This window comes from Pseudophryne corroboree, chromosome 1, assembly GCF_028390025.1.
Source record: "Pseudophryne corroboree isolate aPseCor3 chromosome 1, aPseCor3.hap2, whole genome shotgun sequence".
Classification (NCBI taxonomy): Eukaryota; Metazoa; Chordata; class Amphibia; order Anura; family Myobatrachidae; genus Pseudophryne; species Pseudophryne corroboree.
The window spans coordinates 125,315,761-125,336,159 of record NC_086444.1 but is presented as its reverse complement, the minus strand read 5'-3'; the positions used below and the strand labels follow the sequence as shown (position 1 = coordinate 125,336,159).

At 46.3% G+C, this 20,399-nt stretch overlaps 1 protein-coding gene across 9 annotated transcripts in view; it reads left to right on the top strand.

Annotated features, from left to right (window-relative positions):
* The window catches only part of PDE4D (phosphodiesterase 4D), a 1,020,783-nt gene that overhangs the window by 664,386 nt on the left and 335,998 nt on the right, over nt 1-20,399 (top strand). For all 9 annotated transcript variants that reach the window (XM_063962730.1, XM_063962764.1, XM_063962783.1 and 6 more), the window contains one exon: nt 11,429-11,465. In XM_063962730.1, the coding sequence (XP_063818800.1) occupies nt 11,429-11,465 (37 nt within the window). The remainder of the gene's footprint in view (nt 1-11,428; nt 11,466-20,399) is intronic.

Genomic DNA, 20,399 nt, shown 5'->3' with positions numbered 1-20,399 from the left:
GTCACGTGACCCGTGACTTTTTCAAAGACACTGTTAGACACAGGCGCAGCAAAATATTTCCTCTCTTTTTTCAGTGATACAAGTCACTGGCGATGATCAACACCTCTTATAGTAAGTGATGGAATTATGTGGCCATATTGGGCCTGATTCAGAGTTGTACGGTGTTTAGATTTTTACATACTTTTCCAATGTCTTCAGATCTCAGAATTAGGACACATATGTGCACACCCATCCTATACTCCATACTGTACGCTCTCTTCTAAGCGTTTAAATCAGAGATTTTCAACCTTTTACAACTCGCGGCACACTGAACAAGATTTAAATTTTGCCAAGGCACACTCAAATATAACGGTGATGCATGGTGCAGCTGCGTGTCCTAGGATGTCATGTCGCAGCTTCTACATAGGTAACGCCTGAGACACATCTGAGAAAGCCAGAAGAGCTCAACACTGCCCGCGCCCATAATTAGAACTGGCTCTGCAACCACCAGACCCAACAGTATTGATCCTTCCAGGGTCTCAGTAGCAGCAAAACACTGACGGGCCTGGCTGTGCTTCTATGACAGCACACCTGGAGACTGCTCAGGGCACACTAGTGTGGCACGGCACAGTGGTTGAAAAACACTGGTTTAAATTAAATTGACCTATTTAACCTCTTCATTCACGACCAGATATGCAGATCTAGTTTACCCTTTCAATCTATTCCCAGTGAAAACCTTCCATCCATACCTGAGGACATTTACATACTCGATTCAGGTGCAGAAGCAGGATTTCTAGAGGGGCTTTCTTATTGTTCTTTATTAGTGTGTGTGTGTGTGTGTGTGTGTGTGTGTGTGTGTGTGTGTCAAGCCCATGAAGAGGAGTAATTGGCCCATAGCAAACTATAGTTGCCTGATACAGAATGCAGTGTATATTATGTAATAGTTCAGACAAAAACAGGGCCAACGATCACAGTTAGCCATTAGATTACGGCAATAGGGCCAGCCCGTCTGAGCGGAATGCTTTTTTGTGTGTCTTTTTTTTTCCAGATGTGGACACCATTCCACAATCCAAGTCTTCTGCTCTGCTGAGCATTGGAGCAAGTACGGGAAACTTGGGGAGTGGCAGAAGAACCTATAGTAACACCGACCCTTAAGATGAATGTAATGATGGTCTCCTTATACACTGGATAGTGTATGTAATAGTGTTAATAACCGACACTATAGATAGTTTATAGTGTAAACTGTAGGGAACAGAGTCTAAAAAAACACCAAACGTTCTGTATCAAACATATTTATATTATATAAAAAAACATAAGTGGTCAGGAAAAGGTAAAACATCCCATAATAATTATACATACATAATATAACCAATATGAGACAGAACTGAGCTTTCTAAAGACAGTCTCCCACTTCATGTTAATATTCCTATTTCTCCGTGTTGGCAGTTGCTTTCTGTACTAGCTGGTGGAGTGATCAGATCCACATTACACATGGCACACCAAGTAGGAGAAGCTGCTGCCACTGGGCTTGCGCAGCATCTCCATTGATACTACATGTTGTGGCCGCAGCTCTTGTAAAAATGGATTATAGACTACTGCTATTGTAGTCCCCATTTGAGTCCCGCGGTGAGCCAGTGAGGGGGGTTTCCAGGTAACTGGATCCCTTCCCTGATCTTGCCTATGCGATAAATCATTCCCATCCATTCAGAAGCCTGTTCCTATCCTTATTAACTATATCACTTGCCCTTTTCATTCCTACAGGTGAACTTATTCATATTTTTAATACTCTCACATCCAAAAAAGGGAATTCACTGCTGAGAGTAACACTGGACTGCACTATACAGTGGGGCATATGAAAGCTGCCCACGTACCACCAGTTCCCTGGCAGGACTAGTAAAACTGGAACACTACTCCCTAAGCCTTGGACCTTCTTGCTCCAAGACAGTCATGTGCCGTCCCCCTTACACCATCTGGATGCTCCTCACTGCTTGGCTTACTGTGCTTTGTTGAAGGTCTCATTTTTACCCTGCAAAGTGTATGTACATGGATCTGTGGACAGAACCGCCATGGGGTAGAAGCATGTATCGGTTAGCAGGAGAGAGCAAGGCAGATGGTGCAGCCTGTACAACAGCAGCTCAGAGTGGGGGAGAAAGGTAGCCAGTGCTAGGGCAGCAGAGCCTCATGTTGGTTTGGACAGGAGGGTACTGACATTCCAGCAAACACTATGGTTGAGCTGAGCTGAACACCTAGGTGGTAGAATGGTAGAACTCAGATTTACTTCATTTATTTGTTTATTTATTTATTAACAGTTTCTTATATAGCGCAGCATATTCCGTTGCGCTTTACAATTAGAACAACAGTAATAGAACAAAACTGGGTAAAAACAGACAGACATCGAGGTAGGAAGGCCCTGCTCGCAAGCTTACAATCTATATTAATGAACGACTATAATCAGAAAATAGCAGCTGTCAGTGAGCGTCTGGAGACTCTCCTGACACTCTCTGTAACACACAACAAGTGACAGGAAGATGATTAGAAGGAATTGTCACTAAACATTAGCAGTTTCCACGGGATCTGCATCATGACTATGACATTGTGTTTGAGGCCATTTTTGTTTGGACTTCTAGAAGCATCATTTGAATGAAAACACAAAAGCCCCTAGCTGTATCACCATTGGGGGCAGCATGTGCGCAGAGCGATAGCAATAGCGGAATGCAAGTCAGCTTCTATTAATACAGTATGTACATACTTGTGCTGAATTCCCAGCATGACCGTTTGTCCTTTGATAACGTCTGTGGGAATGTGTGATCACAGTCCCATGTCACAATGATGTGGATAATAACTGCTGCTGTAATCATCAGCAATGAATTTCAATGTATTTTACGGTAAAATGAGTCAATGAGTCTCTGCATGCGAAAGTAATGTGCCAGTGTGTATAAACCTGTAGCTACCATGTATTTAAGTGCTCTAAACACTAAGATTATCAGACCCTGCTGTACTTTACTATGGTACTATAGTAACTTTTATGGTCACCATCAAGTCAGTAAGAGTAAATGCCTGTAGTGTACCTCCCAACTGTCCTGCTCTGTGTATTTCTGGGACTCTCCTGCCGTCCCACCCGCAGGCCACAGTGTTGAGGAAAAGTTGAGGGGTAGCGCTGTCACCACTGCTCTACATAGCAGACCAGCATATGAATAGATGGCATGCGATGCGCACAACATCTATTCACAGTGAAGTTAGAACCTATGGGAAGACCAGCATCTCGGAGACAGACACAGTCATGCAAATGGGGAAGTGCTAGAATGCCCTGCCCCTTCCATGCAAGGCCCTGTCCCCTTTTTGGGAATCCTGATTTAGTCTTCACCAATGTTGGGAGGTATGCAGTAGGAGAAAATCTGTATAATAAAATCGACTGATGATAACAATGATGTCATCATGTTGGAATGTAGTAACAGTTGCTATGACACCTGACCCCTCCCACCAGTGATGCACTTGAGAGGGGGCAGCGATAGAGAGTAGAGACAGTGGAGGAGGGTGAAGGAGAGGTGGGGAGAAATAGGGAAAAGTGGGGGAGAGGTGTGAGGTGGGGAGAAAGTGTGAAGGGGAGAGAGAGAGCGTGTGTGTATAGGAGGTGGGGTGGAGAGAAAGGATGTGGTGGAGACAGAGAGAAAATGTAAATAAGTAATAAAATCCAAGCAATGCCACAGGATTGTATTCCTATGCTCCATGGTAAGTGTTCCCAGGAAATAGTATAACATTCTGAGACCACCCATAACTTGAAACATCTGCCTGATTGGAAAAGCTATAATGGAGTTCAAGCAATAAGGGTGAGTGGTCATGAGTCACAGAGCATGGTCACATTTTCAATATGCCGGGTTGCCCCCCCCAAGTTTCCCTCTAGCTTGAATGTTATGCATGCCATGATAAACTGCCCTTGTTCAGCATACTAACCTAGCTGGTGAGTGGATAATGCAGCTCCACTCCACAGGAAAGGACAGAGGCTACCAACATGAGTTAGGTCGACATACATTGGGTCGACCACGTTTGGTCGTCATGCATTAAGTCAACATGATCACTAGGTCGACATGGAAAAAGGTCGACATTCGTTTTTTTTTCTTTTTTTGGTGTTGTTTTCTTCGTAAAGTGACTGGGAACCCCAATTACTGCACAGTGTCCCCTCGTATGGCTCGCTTCGTAAGGTTACCGTTCCCAGTTGTAGTCCACGTGGATCGTTAAGAATGAAAAAGGTCAAAAAATGAAGAAAAAAACTGTGAAAAATTCATGTCGACCTTTTTCCATGTTGACCTAATGACCACGGCGACCTAGTGATCATGTCGACCTAATGCATGTCGACCAAATGTGGCCGACCCAATGTATGTCGACTTAACTCATGTCGACCTAATGACCGCCATCCGGGGCATAGGTGCTACAAATGGTGGAGCACAGCATTGCTAAAGAGCTCTTGCTGCGGCACCTCTGAGGTGACTTGTTCCATATGTCGCTTTCCAGCTGAGAGAGTATTTTTGATCATCATTTTCTCATGCATCAGTATACGGATGCAGTTCCTGTTACGGATGCAAAAAATAACTCCAGACGATATAAATGTTAGCCTAAAGGGCCCCATACACTAGGACGATAATGCCCAGTTTCGTGTATTCGTTCCGATATATCGGATGAAATTGGGCATTTTGGAGGTGTTTCCGATGTGTGTTCCCGTGAGCATCAGATCGGATCCTTCAGATTGAATGTGCTGCACATTCAGTCATGTCCGACCCCGCAGGCATGGCTGGGAACGCCCAGGATCGGTCAAGATGCATCGTATGCAAAAGGACAGCATAGGATGTATCTTGGGCGATCCTGCCCCCCGGGAGGCTGCCGGCGTGATCGCCTGCGACATGTCAGACGGACATGTCGCGTTAGTGTATGGGGCCTATTAGAGTCACATTATGTCACTGATGTTCATTTATCCAGGGGAGATTGTTATACATTTCCCACCAAGGAGCCACATATGTTACTGCTGGGCATTGTCTGTGGTAGGAGCAGAACAAATGGATAATTTCAATAAGGAAAAGTTTACTTTATCTTTCCACTCCTTTTTTTAACATTTCTTTTATGTTCTCCCATTCTAATCCTAAAAGGTCTACTGGTCCTACCAACATATTGTTTATTACATTTATACTGAATGAGATATATTACATTGTTGCTATTACACATTACAAATTGATTTATTTTATACTCCTTATTACAAAAAGGAGCCGAAAATCACGGCTTATCAGCCCACTGTAAAAGAGGTTTATGAATGTTCCATTAATAGTATCATCCGTTTTAAAGTCATAGAACAAATAGAACAAGTAAAAAGAAAATGGGGGAGAAATGATGTAGCAGCAGTCCTAGCCAGGACCGAAATGCGCTGGATTCATGTTTTAAAAACATTGCAGCCAAATGGGTTAAATGGGGAGTTTGAGATTAAGTGGTTTCTGTGATATAGGGGGACATTTACTAAGCAGTGATAAGAGCGGAGAAGTGAGCCAGTGGAGAAGTGCCCATGGCAACCAATCAGCACTGAAGTAACATCTATAATTTGCATACTATAAAATTATACAGAGCTGCTGATTGGTTGATGGGGTAACTTCTCCACTGGCTCACTTCTCCGCTCTTATCACTGCTTAGTAAATGCCCCCCTTAATGTTCTGCACATGTTATATCTGCCCCACCTGCAGTGCACATGGTTTTGCCCATTAGAGAAAAATTTTGCTGCTGCAGTCAGGTCTGAATTAGGCCCAATATCATGAAGATACAGCCTGACAGTGTATGTAGTAAATGCAAAAGTTGTGTTATCCTATTTGTACACAATATAATAATGTAATGCAGTGTCCTATACACAAGAGAGAATGTTGTCTTGACAGTGTTATTAATGAATGGGGAAGTCACATTTTTCATATTACAGCAAATGAAAGGAACACCAGCACATCCTTGTTTGTCGTTTTAAGGGGAAATTTAATTCCAGGTGAAGGGTGCAAATTGCCATTGCCACTGCCCTTAAATGCCAGCAACAGCACTGCATATCGCACCCTGCATATTGCTGCCCAGCCGAATCCCAAATATGCACAAAAGTGCTAACTACCCTACGGGGTAGCAGACAGTTAGGGTAGCCGCATTGATTTGGCCGGGCAGATGACTTCGTCTGTAATTGAATTCCACCATAAAAATTAAATGGGGTTTCCAAGTGTAAATTACAAATAAGCCTTAAATAATAGACATCTTCTGCTTTACATAAATATATGAATTAACTAAGAAGAGTCAATATGCAAGTATCTACAGACGGGTGGTCTTCAGTTTGCCGGCTGTCGGGATCCCGGCGCACAGTATGTCGGCACCGGAATCCCAACACTTTTTTTCCCTCTTGGGGGTCCACGACCCAGTTGGAGGTAGAATAGATAGCGTGGCGTGCGTAGCGAGCCCGCAAGGGGCTCATTTGCGCTTGCCCAGCTGTCGGTATGCCGGCGGTCGGGATTCCGGCGCTGGTATGCTGGCCGCCAGGAGCCCGGCCGCCGGCATACCCTGCTACAGCCATGTCCAGTGCATCTTAGTCACAATACGATGAGACTAGGATGCACAAGGGGACTGTGCAGATTAACTTCATATGCGACACTTGTATATCTGTGTGCAACCAACAGGGTAATTCAGATCTGATCGCTGCTGTGCGTTTTCGCACAGCGGGCGATCAGGTCCAAATTACACATGCGTATGCACCGCAATGCGCAGGCACGACGGATAACAACAACAACAACGGGAATTACCGGTCAGCGACGAGATGGTGCGGAAAATTTGTTTGCACGGGCGTTTGCAAAGTGATTGACAGGAGGACGCCATTTGTGGGTGACAACTGAGCGTTTACAGGGAGTGTCCGGAAAAATGCAGGCGTTCCCAAGCGTTTCCAGGGAGGGTGTCTGACGTCGGCTTTGGCCCCGATCAGCCTGTTCTCATCGAACTGGAGGAGTAAGTCCTGGGTTGCGCACAGACTGCATAAAGTAAATTTTTGCAGTTCAGCTACACATGCGATCGCACACTTGCACGGCAAATTTACACTCCCCCTGTAGGCGGGTGACTATCTGATCGCAGAACAGCAAATTTTAAGTCTGAGGGTCTATTTCAGATCTGATCGCAGGGGTGGTCTTCAGTTTGCCAGCGGCCGGGCTCCCAACCGCAGGCATACCGACAGCTTTTCTCCCTCTTGGGGGTCCATGACCCCCCTGGAGGGAAAATAGATAGCGTGGCGCGTTTAGCTCATTTGTGCTCGCCCAGCTGTCGGTATGCCTGCGGTCGGGATTGCGGCGCCGGTATGCTGGCCGCCGGGAGCCCGACCGCCGGCATAACATACTACACCCGATCGTAGATGTGTTAAATTTAGTACATCTACGATCAGTTTCTCAGAAATGCGGGGGGACGCCAGGCACAGGGCTGGTCCGCCCCGCATGTCTGGCTCTGCCCCCTCCCCGCGCGGGTGCAAAAGCATTGCACAGCGGTGATGCTTTTGCACCCGGCGAGTAGCTTTCTGCCTGTGCAGCTCCTGCGCGCTGGCAAGGGAGCTACCCACCGCATCCCAGGTTGCATCGACTGCGTGTGATGTCACACAGCCGCAGCGGCCCACCCCCGCAACTGTCCCGACATGCCTGCGTTTTCTGGAACAAGCCCCACCAACGGCATTCTAACGCCGTTGGCACGCCCCCTCCCGTGACCGCCTCTATCTGTCAATCAGGCAGAGGCGATCGCAGCCCTGCGATACTGTTAGCATCTCACTGGGCTCCTGGGGTGCTCACACGCGCACTCCACATAGAAATTCAGACTGCGATCGTTGCTGCTGCAGTGATCCAGTCTGAATTACCCCCTGAATTCGAAGCACAATGAGACTTGGCATGGAAGCATTATATATCTCGTAATTCTGTGTGCGTCTTGATGTATAAGGACACATCAATAGATTGTAATTATCAACAGAGGAATCTTTATAACTGACCTCCAGGTTGGGTATGAAATTCCAGCAGTAGATCCCGGTAAAATTTTTAACCCTAAACCTCACCCTAACCCAACCCCCCCACAGCCTAGCCGGAACCGTCCGCTCCCACATCCTAACCATAACCGTTTTCTCCAGCAGTCTAACTCTAACCGTCCCCTCCTGCAGCCTAACCCTCACCCTAGTGCTTAACCCCAGTACTTACCGTCAAGATCAGTTAATCTTCTTAGCGATGTCAGTATCCTGACTGGGGATGGTAGCAGCACCAGTGACAACTCTCCTTAATTCATGCTTCAGTAAGATCACAGCCTCTCACTTCCTTGACGCCATTATGTCAGATGTGTGGTGGGCGCCATAGGCAAGGAGAGGGCATGGAAGTGCCCTGCTAGCTCTGGTTCCTCCTCCTGGGGATCTGTTCCACCTCTCTATCAGGGCTACAAGGTCTTGTGACCACAGTATAACGTTGCTCTTGGTAGAATGTTATCCAGGAACTACTGTACAAAGGAAGCATGGAGTAGCGCAGGGGTGGGGAAGCTCAGGCCCGCGGGCCGTATAAGGCCCGCAAAGACACTTGATCCGGCCCTTCCAGGTTCACCTAACCAAGGTAGATGCCGGGCACCCACTGAGATTTTGTTACTAGCGGGCGACCGGCTTCTTCCCCTCAGCAGCAGCCGGAGACAGGAGCTCACTCCTGAGCTCCAGCTTCCGGCTCTGGCAGTGTGCGTGCTTGCCTGTGCGGTGCTATGGGAGAGATGTCATGACGTCTCTCCCATAGTTCTGAGGAGCGCGCAGCCAGGCAGAGGGCAAGGGTCCGGAAGCAGGAGCGTGGCTGGTGAGTATTGTGTTTTTTCTTTCTTTTAATATGTGTGTGTGTGTGTGTGTGTGTGTGTGTGTGTGTGTGTGTGTGTGTGTGTGTGTGTGTGTGTGTGTGTGTGTGTGTAAGCGGCACTTCTAGGGGGCATATCTACTGAGGGCAGGCTAATCTTTAAGTTGATAATTTTTGTATGGCCCCCGAAGGATTTTATAAATATCCAGATGGCCCTTAGTAGAAAAAAGGTTCCCCACCCCTGGAGTAACGGAAAAAGTAAAAAAAAAACCAGTTCCTTAGTTTGCAGCTCAAAGAGCGCTTAGAAATGTTACTCTAAGTCGCTCCTGTATTGCTGCATGAACCAGTGGCATCCTTTCATCATGGCAAGCAGGACACTCTGCAGTACCGGCAGCCAAGGACTAAAGTCCTGTCAGGAAAGTGGGACAATACCCTAAAATTGGGACTGTTCCACTAAAAATTGGGATATTTGGGAGTTATGGTATAATCATTTAATTCACTACAAAAATGAAAGCGTGGTTTAGTGACGCCCTCAGAACACAACTGTGTAATATAAGTATGTGCTTTCCAGCTCTTTATTTTATATTTATATAATCAGTCACTCTAGAGACAAAGGCCTTCATTCGCTAGCTGCTTTTAGCAGCAGTGCACACGCTAAGCCGCCGCCTACTGGGAGTGTATCTTAGCTTAGCAGAAGTGCGACCGAAAGGTTAGCAGAACAGTGCTGACATTTTTCCAAGCAGTTTCAGAGTAGCTCCAGACCTACTCCTTCCTTGCGATCACTTCAGTCTGTTTAGTTCCTGGTTTGACGTCACAAACACGCCCTGCGTTCGGCCAGCCACTCCCCCATTTCCACAGGCATGCCTGCATTTCTTCCTGACACGCCTGCATTTTTACCTGACACGCCTGCGTTTTTTAGCACACTCCCGGAAAACGGTCAGTTCCTTCCCAGAAACACCCCTTTCCTGTCACTCACCGATCAGCAGTGCGACTGAAAAGCGTCGCTGGACCTTGTGTGAAAGTACGTTGCGTGTGCACACTGCGCCCCATATGCAAGCGCAGAAATGCCGATTTTTAGCCTGATCGCTGCACTGCGAACAACGGCAGCTAGCGATCAACTCGGAATGACCCCCAATGTATTACTAGCTGTGTGAAATGTATATCTCAAATAAGAGACAGGCAGAGCCTTCACATTTTGTATTGGAGAGGGCTCCGTGTATCGCGCTGTACGTGGGATGGCAGGCAGTGTCCCGTATCAGCTGCCTCCCATGCATCGTGCGATTTCACATCCTAAATGTAGTGCGAGGTCAGAGTTACAGACTGTATATCGCTGCGTGGCGCATTGCACAATCATATGTCAATATCATTTTAAAATTGTTCATTTTGTGAAAGAGTTCTGCTACCGATCATCTTTACTAGTTGAATATACAGTATATCTTCAGATGTGTTCTCATACACTGGATATCTTTTGCGCTTTACTGCACAGGACGCATGACGCGGCTCAGACTCTCCATATTTTATATCTTGTGCCTAAGTCGCATCACAGACACCACTCACAGTGAACTGGAGATGTTGGGCTGCGACTTTAGGAATTGGTTTTACACACATATGAGGTCATAGATAAAGCACAACGGAACTTGCGTGAGGAAAAGCCGCCACCACTAGCATCGGAGCCATTTTTACACAGATGTAGAAATGTCGCACACCAGTGGTCACTGTACCCTAGCAATTCAGTTCTGTCGCTCCCAGTGGTTTCATTTCTGCAAATAAGATTCACATTTTCAGCAAATAAGAGGCTTGGCGCACGGGACATATTGCACCAAGAAGGACTGTTTGGCATGACTGAAACCACAGTGAAAAAAGACACAAGCTAGACTTTGGAGGGAGACTCTTCTAAATAAAATAAAAAAAGATGTAGTAGAATTAGAATCCCTGGGGTAACACCGGATATATTACTCCAGACTTTTTGTCAAATTCCATATAACATTTTTGATATACTGTATACAAAGCATGTATATACTTAATTCACAAACACTGTATATATTGGATATGACTCCAGTTCCAGTATAATACAAATACAGACTACATAAATATATATCTTTTTAGTTGGGTCACGCCAGGTTTTACTGCACGCTTTCTTTTTCATCTTGTACGACTTAGAAAATGTACCGCTACAGTGCTAACATCCACTGCCAGCAGTCTGTCCAGTTTCCTACTAGTTTTGTCATAAGTTGCTAGTAGTTTTGTTTGACATGGTTGTTTATTCATTTATAACACTATCTGCCCCAGTTGAGCTAACACTCTAATTTACCTACCGCAGACACAGACGGAGACCTCGGGGACAATTCAGTCAGAAGCAAAATATTGCTCCACTTTGTATTGTGACTGTGGGAGGAACCCAAGTTACAGGGATAAGGGGAGAACATGCTGGATCCCTCTGTTTATTGCCTTGGCAGTACGTCAGGCCTCTGTAATCGCCTTCTAAGCATCGAGCTATATATAGCCTGATTGTCTTTTTCGTTACATATGAGACAATAAACAGCACTATACTATTTTCCAGCATTCATATCTTCTTCTAAATGATTGATTATGTTTTTATTTTTATTTTACAGACATGGAGATGACTTGATTGTAACACCATTTGCTCAGGTACGTAGTGGAGATATGTATGACAGGACTGTACAATGAAACAGATCATCCTCCTCAACTAGAATGAAAGATGTGCCATTCTAAGGACGTCCATTATTCTTAAAATATACATGTTAAATGGACCTGTTATGGGGGGTCATTCCGAGTTGTTCGCTCGCTAGCAGATTTTAGCAGCATTGCACACGCTAGGCCGCCGCTCTCTGGGAGTGTATCTTAGCTTAGCAGAATTGCAAACGAAAGATTAGCAGAATTGCGAATAGGAATTTCTTAACAGTTTCTGAGTAGCTCCAGACTTACTCACAGATTGCGATCAGTTCAGTCAGTTTCGTTCCTGGTTTGACGTCACAAACACGCCCTGCGTTCGGCCAGCCACTCCCCCGTTTCTCCAGACACTCCCGCGTTTTATCTTGGCACGCCTGCGTTTTTCCGCACACTCCCAGAAAACGGTCAGTTTCCGCCCAGAAACACCCACTTCCTGTCAATCACACTCCGATCACTTCAGCGATGAAAATTCTTCGTTCGGATGTGAGTAAATCTACTAAGTTTTGTGCTAAAATCGGCAACGAGCGAACAACTCGGAATGACCCCCATAATGTATTGTAGTGGAGATACAGTAATGTAGTTTGCCCACATTACACATTGTTGGAACTGCAGTATGGCGTCTCCTCATCCTCCATACGTTCTGAGCTTTACCTCCTGTCAGATTCACATGACTGATAAAGTGCACAGCCTGGACAATTGTATTCTGTAGTTATCTGTCATCTGCCCCCTTACAAGTTTGTAGATCAGGGTTCCAACCTTTTGTTAAGCATGTACCACGCAGACATGATAGTAGATGTTTTCCAAGTACAGATACTTGCAGACCTTATGTTGTACCTTTCTGGGTGACGCCAGAGAGGAGATACAGCTGGCCATTCAGGGGCCTGTTCTTGGCATATATGAAGCCCCACCCCCACCCCCTCCCGATTATATCTCCCCATGTGGGAGATTCACCCAGTCTTCCGGGTCTGGGGGACTACCCAAAAAATCATGATTCTCCCACAACTTTCGGGAGAGTAGGTAAGTATACAAGTGCCCCCTAAAATCATACTTGCCAACACCTGTTCACGCAGCATGGAGGAGGGCATGTATTGCTCCTCGCTTAGATGCGTGTCATAGAATTGACTTATAGACAACTGTAAATGAGCCCCCAAAGCAGTTATACAGGATATGGTCTGCTAGAGAATATAGGTGCGGTGCAAAGTGTGATTGGAAGCTGTGCTTTGAACCAATTATTAAATAAAAAGTTAAAATAAATCTGTAGTGGTCTCAGAAGGAGTCTGCACAGATTGCCAGTAAGTCTGCTATTTACCCCAAGAACCCACTAAGTCGATATTTTTTTTTTTTTTACCATAAGTGTGACTGTTCACTGTGCAATAAATAGAAGCTGCACTCTGATATTTTCTACCATCTTAAATGACCCCCTCTAACATCGCCACTTCCTCAGGGGGACATATACTAAGCAGTGACAAAGATGGAGAAGTGAGCCAGTGGAGAAGGTGCCCATGGCAACCAATCAGCTGTTCTGTATACTTTTATAGTATGCAAAATATAAATGTTACGTCAATGCAGATTGGTTGCCACGGGCAACTTCTCCACTTGCCACTTCTCCGCTATTATGAGTGCTTAGTACATGTCCCCCCAGTAATCACCTATAACTACTCACACATACTCGGGTACATATCCAGTTTTGTAGCCATCAGTGTGTGCTAGAAAGTGGCAGCCATACCTTCTTTATTCTCCTCCCCAGTGTTTTCTCTGTAGTGGGTAGAGAGTGATGACATAATCACTGTGTTGAACACGCCCATCCTGTTTTAAAGGAGATTGCTAGACTAGGGATGGCCATCAGTGTGGTTACCATTGATAGCTATATGACAAGTGGCCATCTATGGTTACCACCTATGCAGTGGATGACCATCAATGGTTTCACTAACCGATGATCATACCTGTTCTTTCACTGAGTGGCCCATGGGCCAATCAGAACCTGGGGTTCCCTTCCCGACACGATCAGGGTGTAGCTAGTGAGGTGATACCTCTGAATATAGGTTTTCAGGGCTCAGAGGTTGAAACCTACCATCTTCCTAGCCGAGGAGATGGGATAAACTGGTGCAGAATCGGCTGTATTTCATCAAATACAGTTTTGAAATGAAATAATGACGTAAAAAGCCTTTGAATAAATATGGAAATGTTTATCTCCATTCGTGATCACGGGGCCGGGGCTTTTCTATTGAAATAGCCTCGTTTAGAGCAGGAGAGATGGACACATCAAAACACAACAGGCTACTGTATATTGGGGCTAATTCAGACCTGATCGCTGCTGGGCGTTTTCGCACAGCGGGCAATCAGGTCTGAACTGCGCATGTGCCGCAGTGCGCATGTGCATGCTAGAGATGCTATCAGGATCTCAGCCCAGCAATCGCTTCTGCCCGATTGACAGGGAGAGGCGTTAGCCGGGCGAGGGGGTGGGCCGACTGCGTTTTCCCGCCATTTTGGGCGCGCGGTCTGGGCAATGCAGGCGTGCCTGGACCGTGCGGGGGGCGGGCAGCTGCGTGACATCACACGCTGCCGCAGCAACCCGGGATGCGATGAGTAGCTCCCTGCCAGCGCGCAGGAGCTGCTCTGGCAGAGAGCTACTTGTCAAGTACAAAAGCATCGCCACCGTGCGATGCCTTTGTACTTGTGCGGGATGGGGCGGGGGGTAGGGCCTGACATGCGGAGCGGACTAGCCCCGTGCTGGGCATCCCCCCCGCATGTCAGAGTAAATTATCGTAGATGTGCTAAATTTAGCACATCCACGATCAACTCTAAATTACCCCCATAGACCTTAAATGTACATAAAACACAAAACAACATTAAGCTTCAATTCTCATTTACAAAATATACAGGCTTACTGTAAAAGAAATAGACAGTTTCAACGTTTTATATAACCAATTATTGCTAGTTAAAATGCTTACATGCATATGTAGTATATGTCTGTAAGTTTCTATGACTAAGATACAAATGTTCAATGTGTGAGCCTTTTATCGCACGACTGATATCAATACGACAATCCAATTCGTTCCAAACACACCGGAGCACGTCCTCATCAACAATCGCAACAGCTGCTGTGATGCGTTGCTTCAGATCGTTTACACGTACAGGGAGTGGAGGAACAAGAAAAAAAATCACAGCTTGGATAAAAGTTTTATGACTACACCTGTTTGTGACGTCAGCATTGCGTGAGCAACTGTGACGTCATGCAAGAAAAATGGCCGCTGCACCGGTAGAGAAGGTTTTTTGTGTTCTAGAGTTAGCAAAATCAAACTACGTTAATGTTGTACAGCGGCATTTTAGAACACAATATGGGAAACCTCCACCTACAAGGCAGTCCATCTATGACTGGAGCAAGAAATTTATGAACATTGGTTGTGCAAAGAGAAAACCGCAGCGGTTGCGAGTGTTGACAAGGACGTGCTTTGGTGTGTTTGGAACGAATTGGATTATTGTATTGATATCTGTCGTGTGACAAAAGGCTCCCACATAGAACATTAGTCATAGAAACTTACAGGCATATACTACATATACATGTAAGTATTTTAACTATCTCAATAATAATTTATATAAACCGTTGAAAGTGTCTATTTCTTATATAGCAACCCTGTATATAGAGTATATATTTGTGTGTATACAATATGTGGGCAGCAGAATCTGTAACTGTGAATCTGAGTCTGAATCTCTTCCTGTCGCTCCACAGGCTTCAAGTTACTGTCGATATTATTTGAATATTCTCCAGAGAGGGATTATATCTGTGTTATGTCTGGTACTGTCTGTACACACAGGCACATTCCATCCAACATATAATGTATGTGCAAAGTAGGAAACAGAGGGCCTGATTCAGGATCGGTTGTATAAAGCACAGGTTCTCAAACTCGGTCCTCGGGGGCACACACAGTGCATGTTTTGCAGGTCTCCTCAAAGAATCACAAGTGAAATAATTAGCTCCACCTGTGGACCTTTTAAAATGTGTCAGTGAGTAATTAATACACCTGTGCACTTGCTGGGTTACCGGCAAAACATGCACTGTGTTGGGGTCCTGAGGACCGAGTTTGAGAATCTATGGTATAAAGCATAGCTGCTGCTTCCCAGCGTGGAGGGAGCCTGTGCCCGGTCTCTGTCTGGGCCCCCTCCTCTCTAGCTGACAGTGTGGCAGACTCTGAGCAGAGTCTAATGCGAATGCGCGAAACGTCAAGGAAATGGCTGCCGTGCAGTTTTCCCAGTGATTTGTGCAGCGCTGCTGCCGGCGACCTTACACCCATTATAAATACGCCCCTGCGCTTCCAGTAGAGTAGGAGAACGCTGGTATAGACACCACCTGCATGCATGTGTAATTCACTGCTACATCTGAGTACGCGTCATCGGATCACTCTACAGCACCATCGGCTGAGGAGCCCTGAGGTTACGCAGACCAATCGATGCAGCTCCGACGCCAGGAAATCTCCGGCGGAAGACGAGGACCCTGGCCTCAGTACTCTCACAATGCGGAGGCTAAACGTCTCTGTTTTGTGAATCAGGGACCATTGCCACCCCTTCCCACGGCCAAAATGGAGGCAGACTGTCAGTGTCAATCACCTGAAAAGCAGCTGCTTTGTGAGCAGCATCGCAGTACGGCTCCGGCACATGTGCAGTGTACCGAACATCAGTACATTGTATCTGATGGTATAACAACCGGACCTATATCACTATGGAGCTGATGCCGAGCTGAGCGCCGCCTGCTTGCACAGCGTATCTTGCATGCGACGGAAGTGTGTGCACACAATGTGCCAGAAGCGGAGCCGTGCGCCTTTTCCTGCTTTTGCTACCTCACTTCTGTAGAAAAAGGGGAAGTGGGTGGAGTTTCACTTTGTAATATAGGCATAAAAATCTAATTATTTGGCCTCACCCTCCAAATTAAACACAATGGGGCTGATGCTGACTTGGGGCTTGATTCATTACCAATTGCAAATGTGAGATTGCACGCTGGGAGCAATTATTGGCAAACTGCGCATGTGCTGCACGTGATCGTAGGGCAAAATGCGATCGCCATGTGTATGCAGCCTAATTGTAAAGTGAAGATATTTTAATTGACAGGCAGTGACCGTTTGTGGGTGGTAACATGGCGTTTGTGGAGAGTGGTTGGGAAAACGCAGGCGTGTCATGGCCGCCTTCAAGCCATGTATCTGACATCATCTGGCAGCACTGCATTCAAAAACATGGCGCCCGGTGCGACTACATTCTCATTGATTTGAGTATGCTGGGGTCAACCAAAAATGTTGATGGTGTCCTTTTATTGCATATGCATACTTAGATTTACGAATGCATCGGTGGGCGTCTTTTATCCTTTCTGGGCGGCTCTTCACATACGATTTTTAGCAAGAGCAGATTTGTGAACATCGCCCTCTCAGCCTCAGTAGCAACAGTATCCATAGTGAATCAGGCCCTTGGACGTTTGCATCGTGTATAATAGAGGTTGATTATCCCTTATCCAAGATTCAAGATCACACATTTTTGGTTCCCCTATTGAGATAATGACACATTTATATGTATATTATATATCTATGTAATATATCTATATATACACATAATATATAATATATATGTCATTATCTCAGTAGCGGACACAAAAATGTGAGATTTTGGATAAGGGAAACTCAGCCTGTGTACAGATTCTTCTGGGTCTGTACACAGAATAGGCCTCATGCATCTGCAGATTCACTCGCTTCTGACGTTTGTGCCAGCCTGCAATTGGAGAGGTGGCATGGAGGATGGAAGGGGTGGTTTAACGTATGGCGAATACAGTAAGGGCACATTCACGTCATTGCAGACATATGCAGTCCTGCATAATAATGCATAATGGTGCATATATGTCTGTCACAGTGTAAAATTGCAGCTTCTGGCTGATTTACTCTATTTTATTATTATTATTATTATTATTATTATTATTACAACAACAAAATAACAAGTAATCATTTGAAGCCTACATACAATTTCTATAATAAACTACAGAATACATGAAAGGCGACAGTAATGTGCAGCCATAAATATTGTCTAGTTTAGGGCGAATGTTAGTAATCGTTCTCCTATCATTAAGAATCAGCGCCACCTAGTGGTAATGTACCGACAGTAACAAGCTTACAGTGCAGTGCTCCTGTGTGAGAATGCATGTACTGTACAGAAGGGATCTAAGCTGTATCACCAGGGATGATGTGTGAGAATGCATGTACTGTACAGAAGGGATCTAAGCTGTATCACCAGGGATGATGTGTGAGAATGCATGTACTGTACAGAAGGGATCTAAGCTGTATCACCAGGGATGATGTGTGAGAATGCATGTACTGTACAGAAGGGATCTAAGCTGTATCACCAGGGATGATGTGTGAGAATGCATGTACTGTACAGAAGGGATCTAAGCTGTATCACCAGGGATGATGTGTGAGAATGCATGTACTGTACAGAAGGGATCTAAGCTGTATCACCAGGGATGATGTGTGAGAATGCATGTACTGTACAGAAGGGATCTAAGCTGTATCACCAGGGATGATGTGTGAGAATGCATGTACTGTACAGAAGGGATCTAAGCTGTATCACCAGGGATGATGTGTGAGAATGCATGTACTGTACAGAAGGGATCTAAGCTGTATCACCAGGGATGATGTGTGAGAATGCATGTACTGTACAGAATGGATCTAAGCTGTATCACCAGGGATGATGTGAGCATTTCTCACTTTTATTGATAAATTAGCTCAAAAAGATTTTCTATCACTGTGATAAGTGACGATACAAAATCTTTATTTATTTCATGCAATATTAATAAATAGGCCGAATACATGTTTACTGCAAAATATATGTAGGAAATTATATTTAGTGCTGGCACCACAACTGGTGGCTGACCGGCGGTCAGGAGACCGACGCCAGGATCCCGGCAGCATACCAACGCCGGAATCTCGGCGGGGAGGGGCGAGTCCAGCAAGTCCTGCGGTCGCCACGGGTTCTATTCCCATTCTATGGGTGTTGTGGACACCCACGAGTGCAAATAGTCCCTGTTGGTCAACCGTCGGGATAGTAAAGGGGCGGAATGTTGGTGTAGGTCATGTGACCGTCGGCCTTCCCGACCACCGGTCACATGAATACCACCCCTCCCTCATACCTCTACTGTTTCTTCTCACGTAGAAACACAGCATAATGCAACTATCTGCATTTTATCCATCTTTTAGCACAATGGCCGGCACAGTTCCTCATTTCATATGTGCACAAGATGTGCTTGATATTCTCACTAGGGAAGTTTAGGGAAATTTGATGATCCACCCAGAGCCACTGGAGGTGCACGCCTCACTCTAGAAGTGCGACTAGGTGTGTCCAGAGGCTCAGTGGGCAGCAGTATATACCCACCCACTAGAGCACACCCTCCAACCATTTTTTCTTCTTCTTCTTCTTTTTCTCTGAAAATGTTGCTTAGTTTAGCCTCCGGTAGGGCATGAGAGCGAGGGTACAGTGGGACTGTGTTTGTTACATGTGCCCCAGTTGCGTGTTTGCAGGTTGTTTTTAACCCTGGCCAGAGCTCACCAACCAATATGCTATTCCACCATAGTACTACTGGAGGGCCCAAACTGCATTCCAACAATACACTGCACTCCACTAGCCCAGGTGGCCACTTTACTTCTACATTTTGCAAGCAAGACACCATGGTGTTCTTACACTTACTGGTAGAAGGATAGTTACAGAGCTGAGAAACCACATGATATGGGTTATTATCTCCAACCAGACTGCAGCATTAGAGGGTATTCTGCACGTTATGCCATAATGTTGTGTCTTTCTTGGTCCACAAAACCTTCAGCAGTCCATTGCTGCTCATCTACTGCTCAGCTGTTTCAGACATGCATCCAGTGCTGGACTGGGGCAGGAAGGGCCCACCGGGGGGATGCAGTGGTAGGGGTCCCATGCTTAAGGGGTGTGGACAGTTATCAGGCGATGAGACTGGCTCCCACAGAGGCTTGGGCAGCCCTTAGAGACCATGTAACTGACCCTCTTATAACCCGGTATATTGACGGGTCGTAGCAGGTTTGCTGTGCGGTGTGAAAGGGGTCACTGACGGTAATTCAACCTGGGAGTAAAGAAGGGTTATTCCCAGGTTATTCCTGGGTCAGGTGCAGTATGAACGGGTTGCTGGGTCGATGCGACCTGGGACCCGTTCACAGCAGAGGCAGCATGTAGATGATCTCATCTCCCAGTGCCGCCTCCGCCCCTGATGCCGGCACTGCCCCCCACCCGCGATGTCAACCCAATCCAGCATATTGCCGGGTCGGGGAGCCAATGTGAAAGGGTCCAATGCCGGGTCGCTCCTGGGAAGGGGTGTAGTATGAGTTGCCGGCAGGTGGGTCCCCGGCGACCAGCATACCGGCACCGGGATCCCGACCGCCGGCTTGCTGACAGCGGGGCGAGTGCAAATGAGCCCCTTGCGGGCTCGCTATGCTCGCCACGCTATCTATTCTCCCTCCATGGGGGGTCGTGGACCCCCAAGAGGTAGAAAAGGTGTCGGCGTACCGGTTGTCGGGATTCCGGCGCCGGTATACTGTGGCCCGGATCCCAACAAACGGTATACTGAATACCCCCCCTGGGAAGGACCCGTTTCCAATTCCCCGCTGCGACCCGGCATTGCGATGTGAAAGCGGCATATTAGAGTAACAGTGTTGAACTTGAGTGCACTGTCTGGAACCTGACATATGAGGAAGGGGTGGGGGCTCAGGCAGTGGGGCCCACTGGGGATTGCCTCTGTGGAGCAGTCTGGCCCTGCATGTGTCAATGCCTCTCCCTGGTGTATGTGAATTCTGGATTTTACCTCCACATACTGAACTGCACCCAAAAGTACAATTTAGGGTTTAG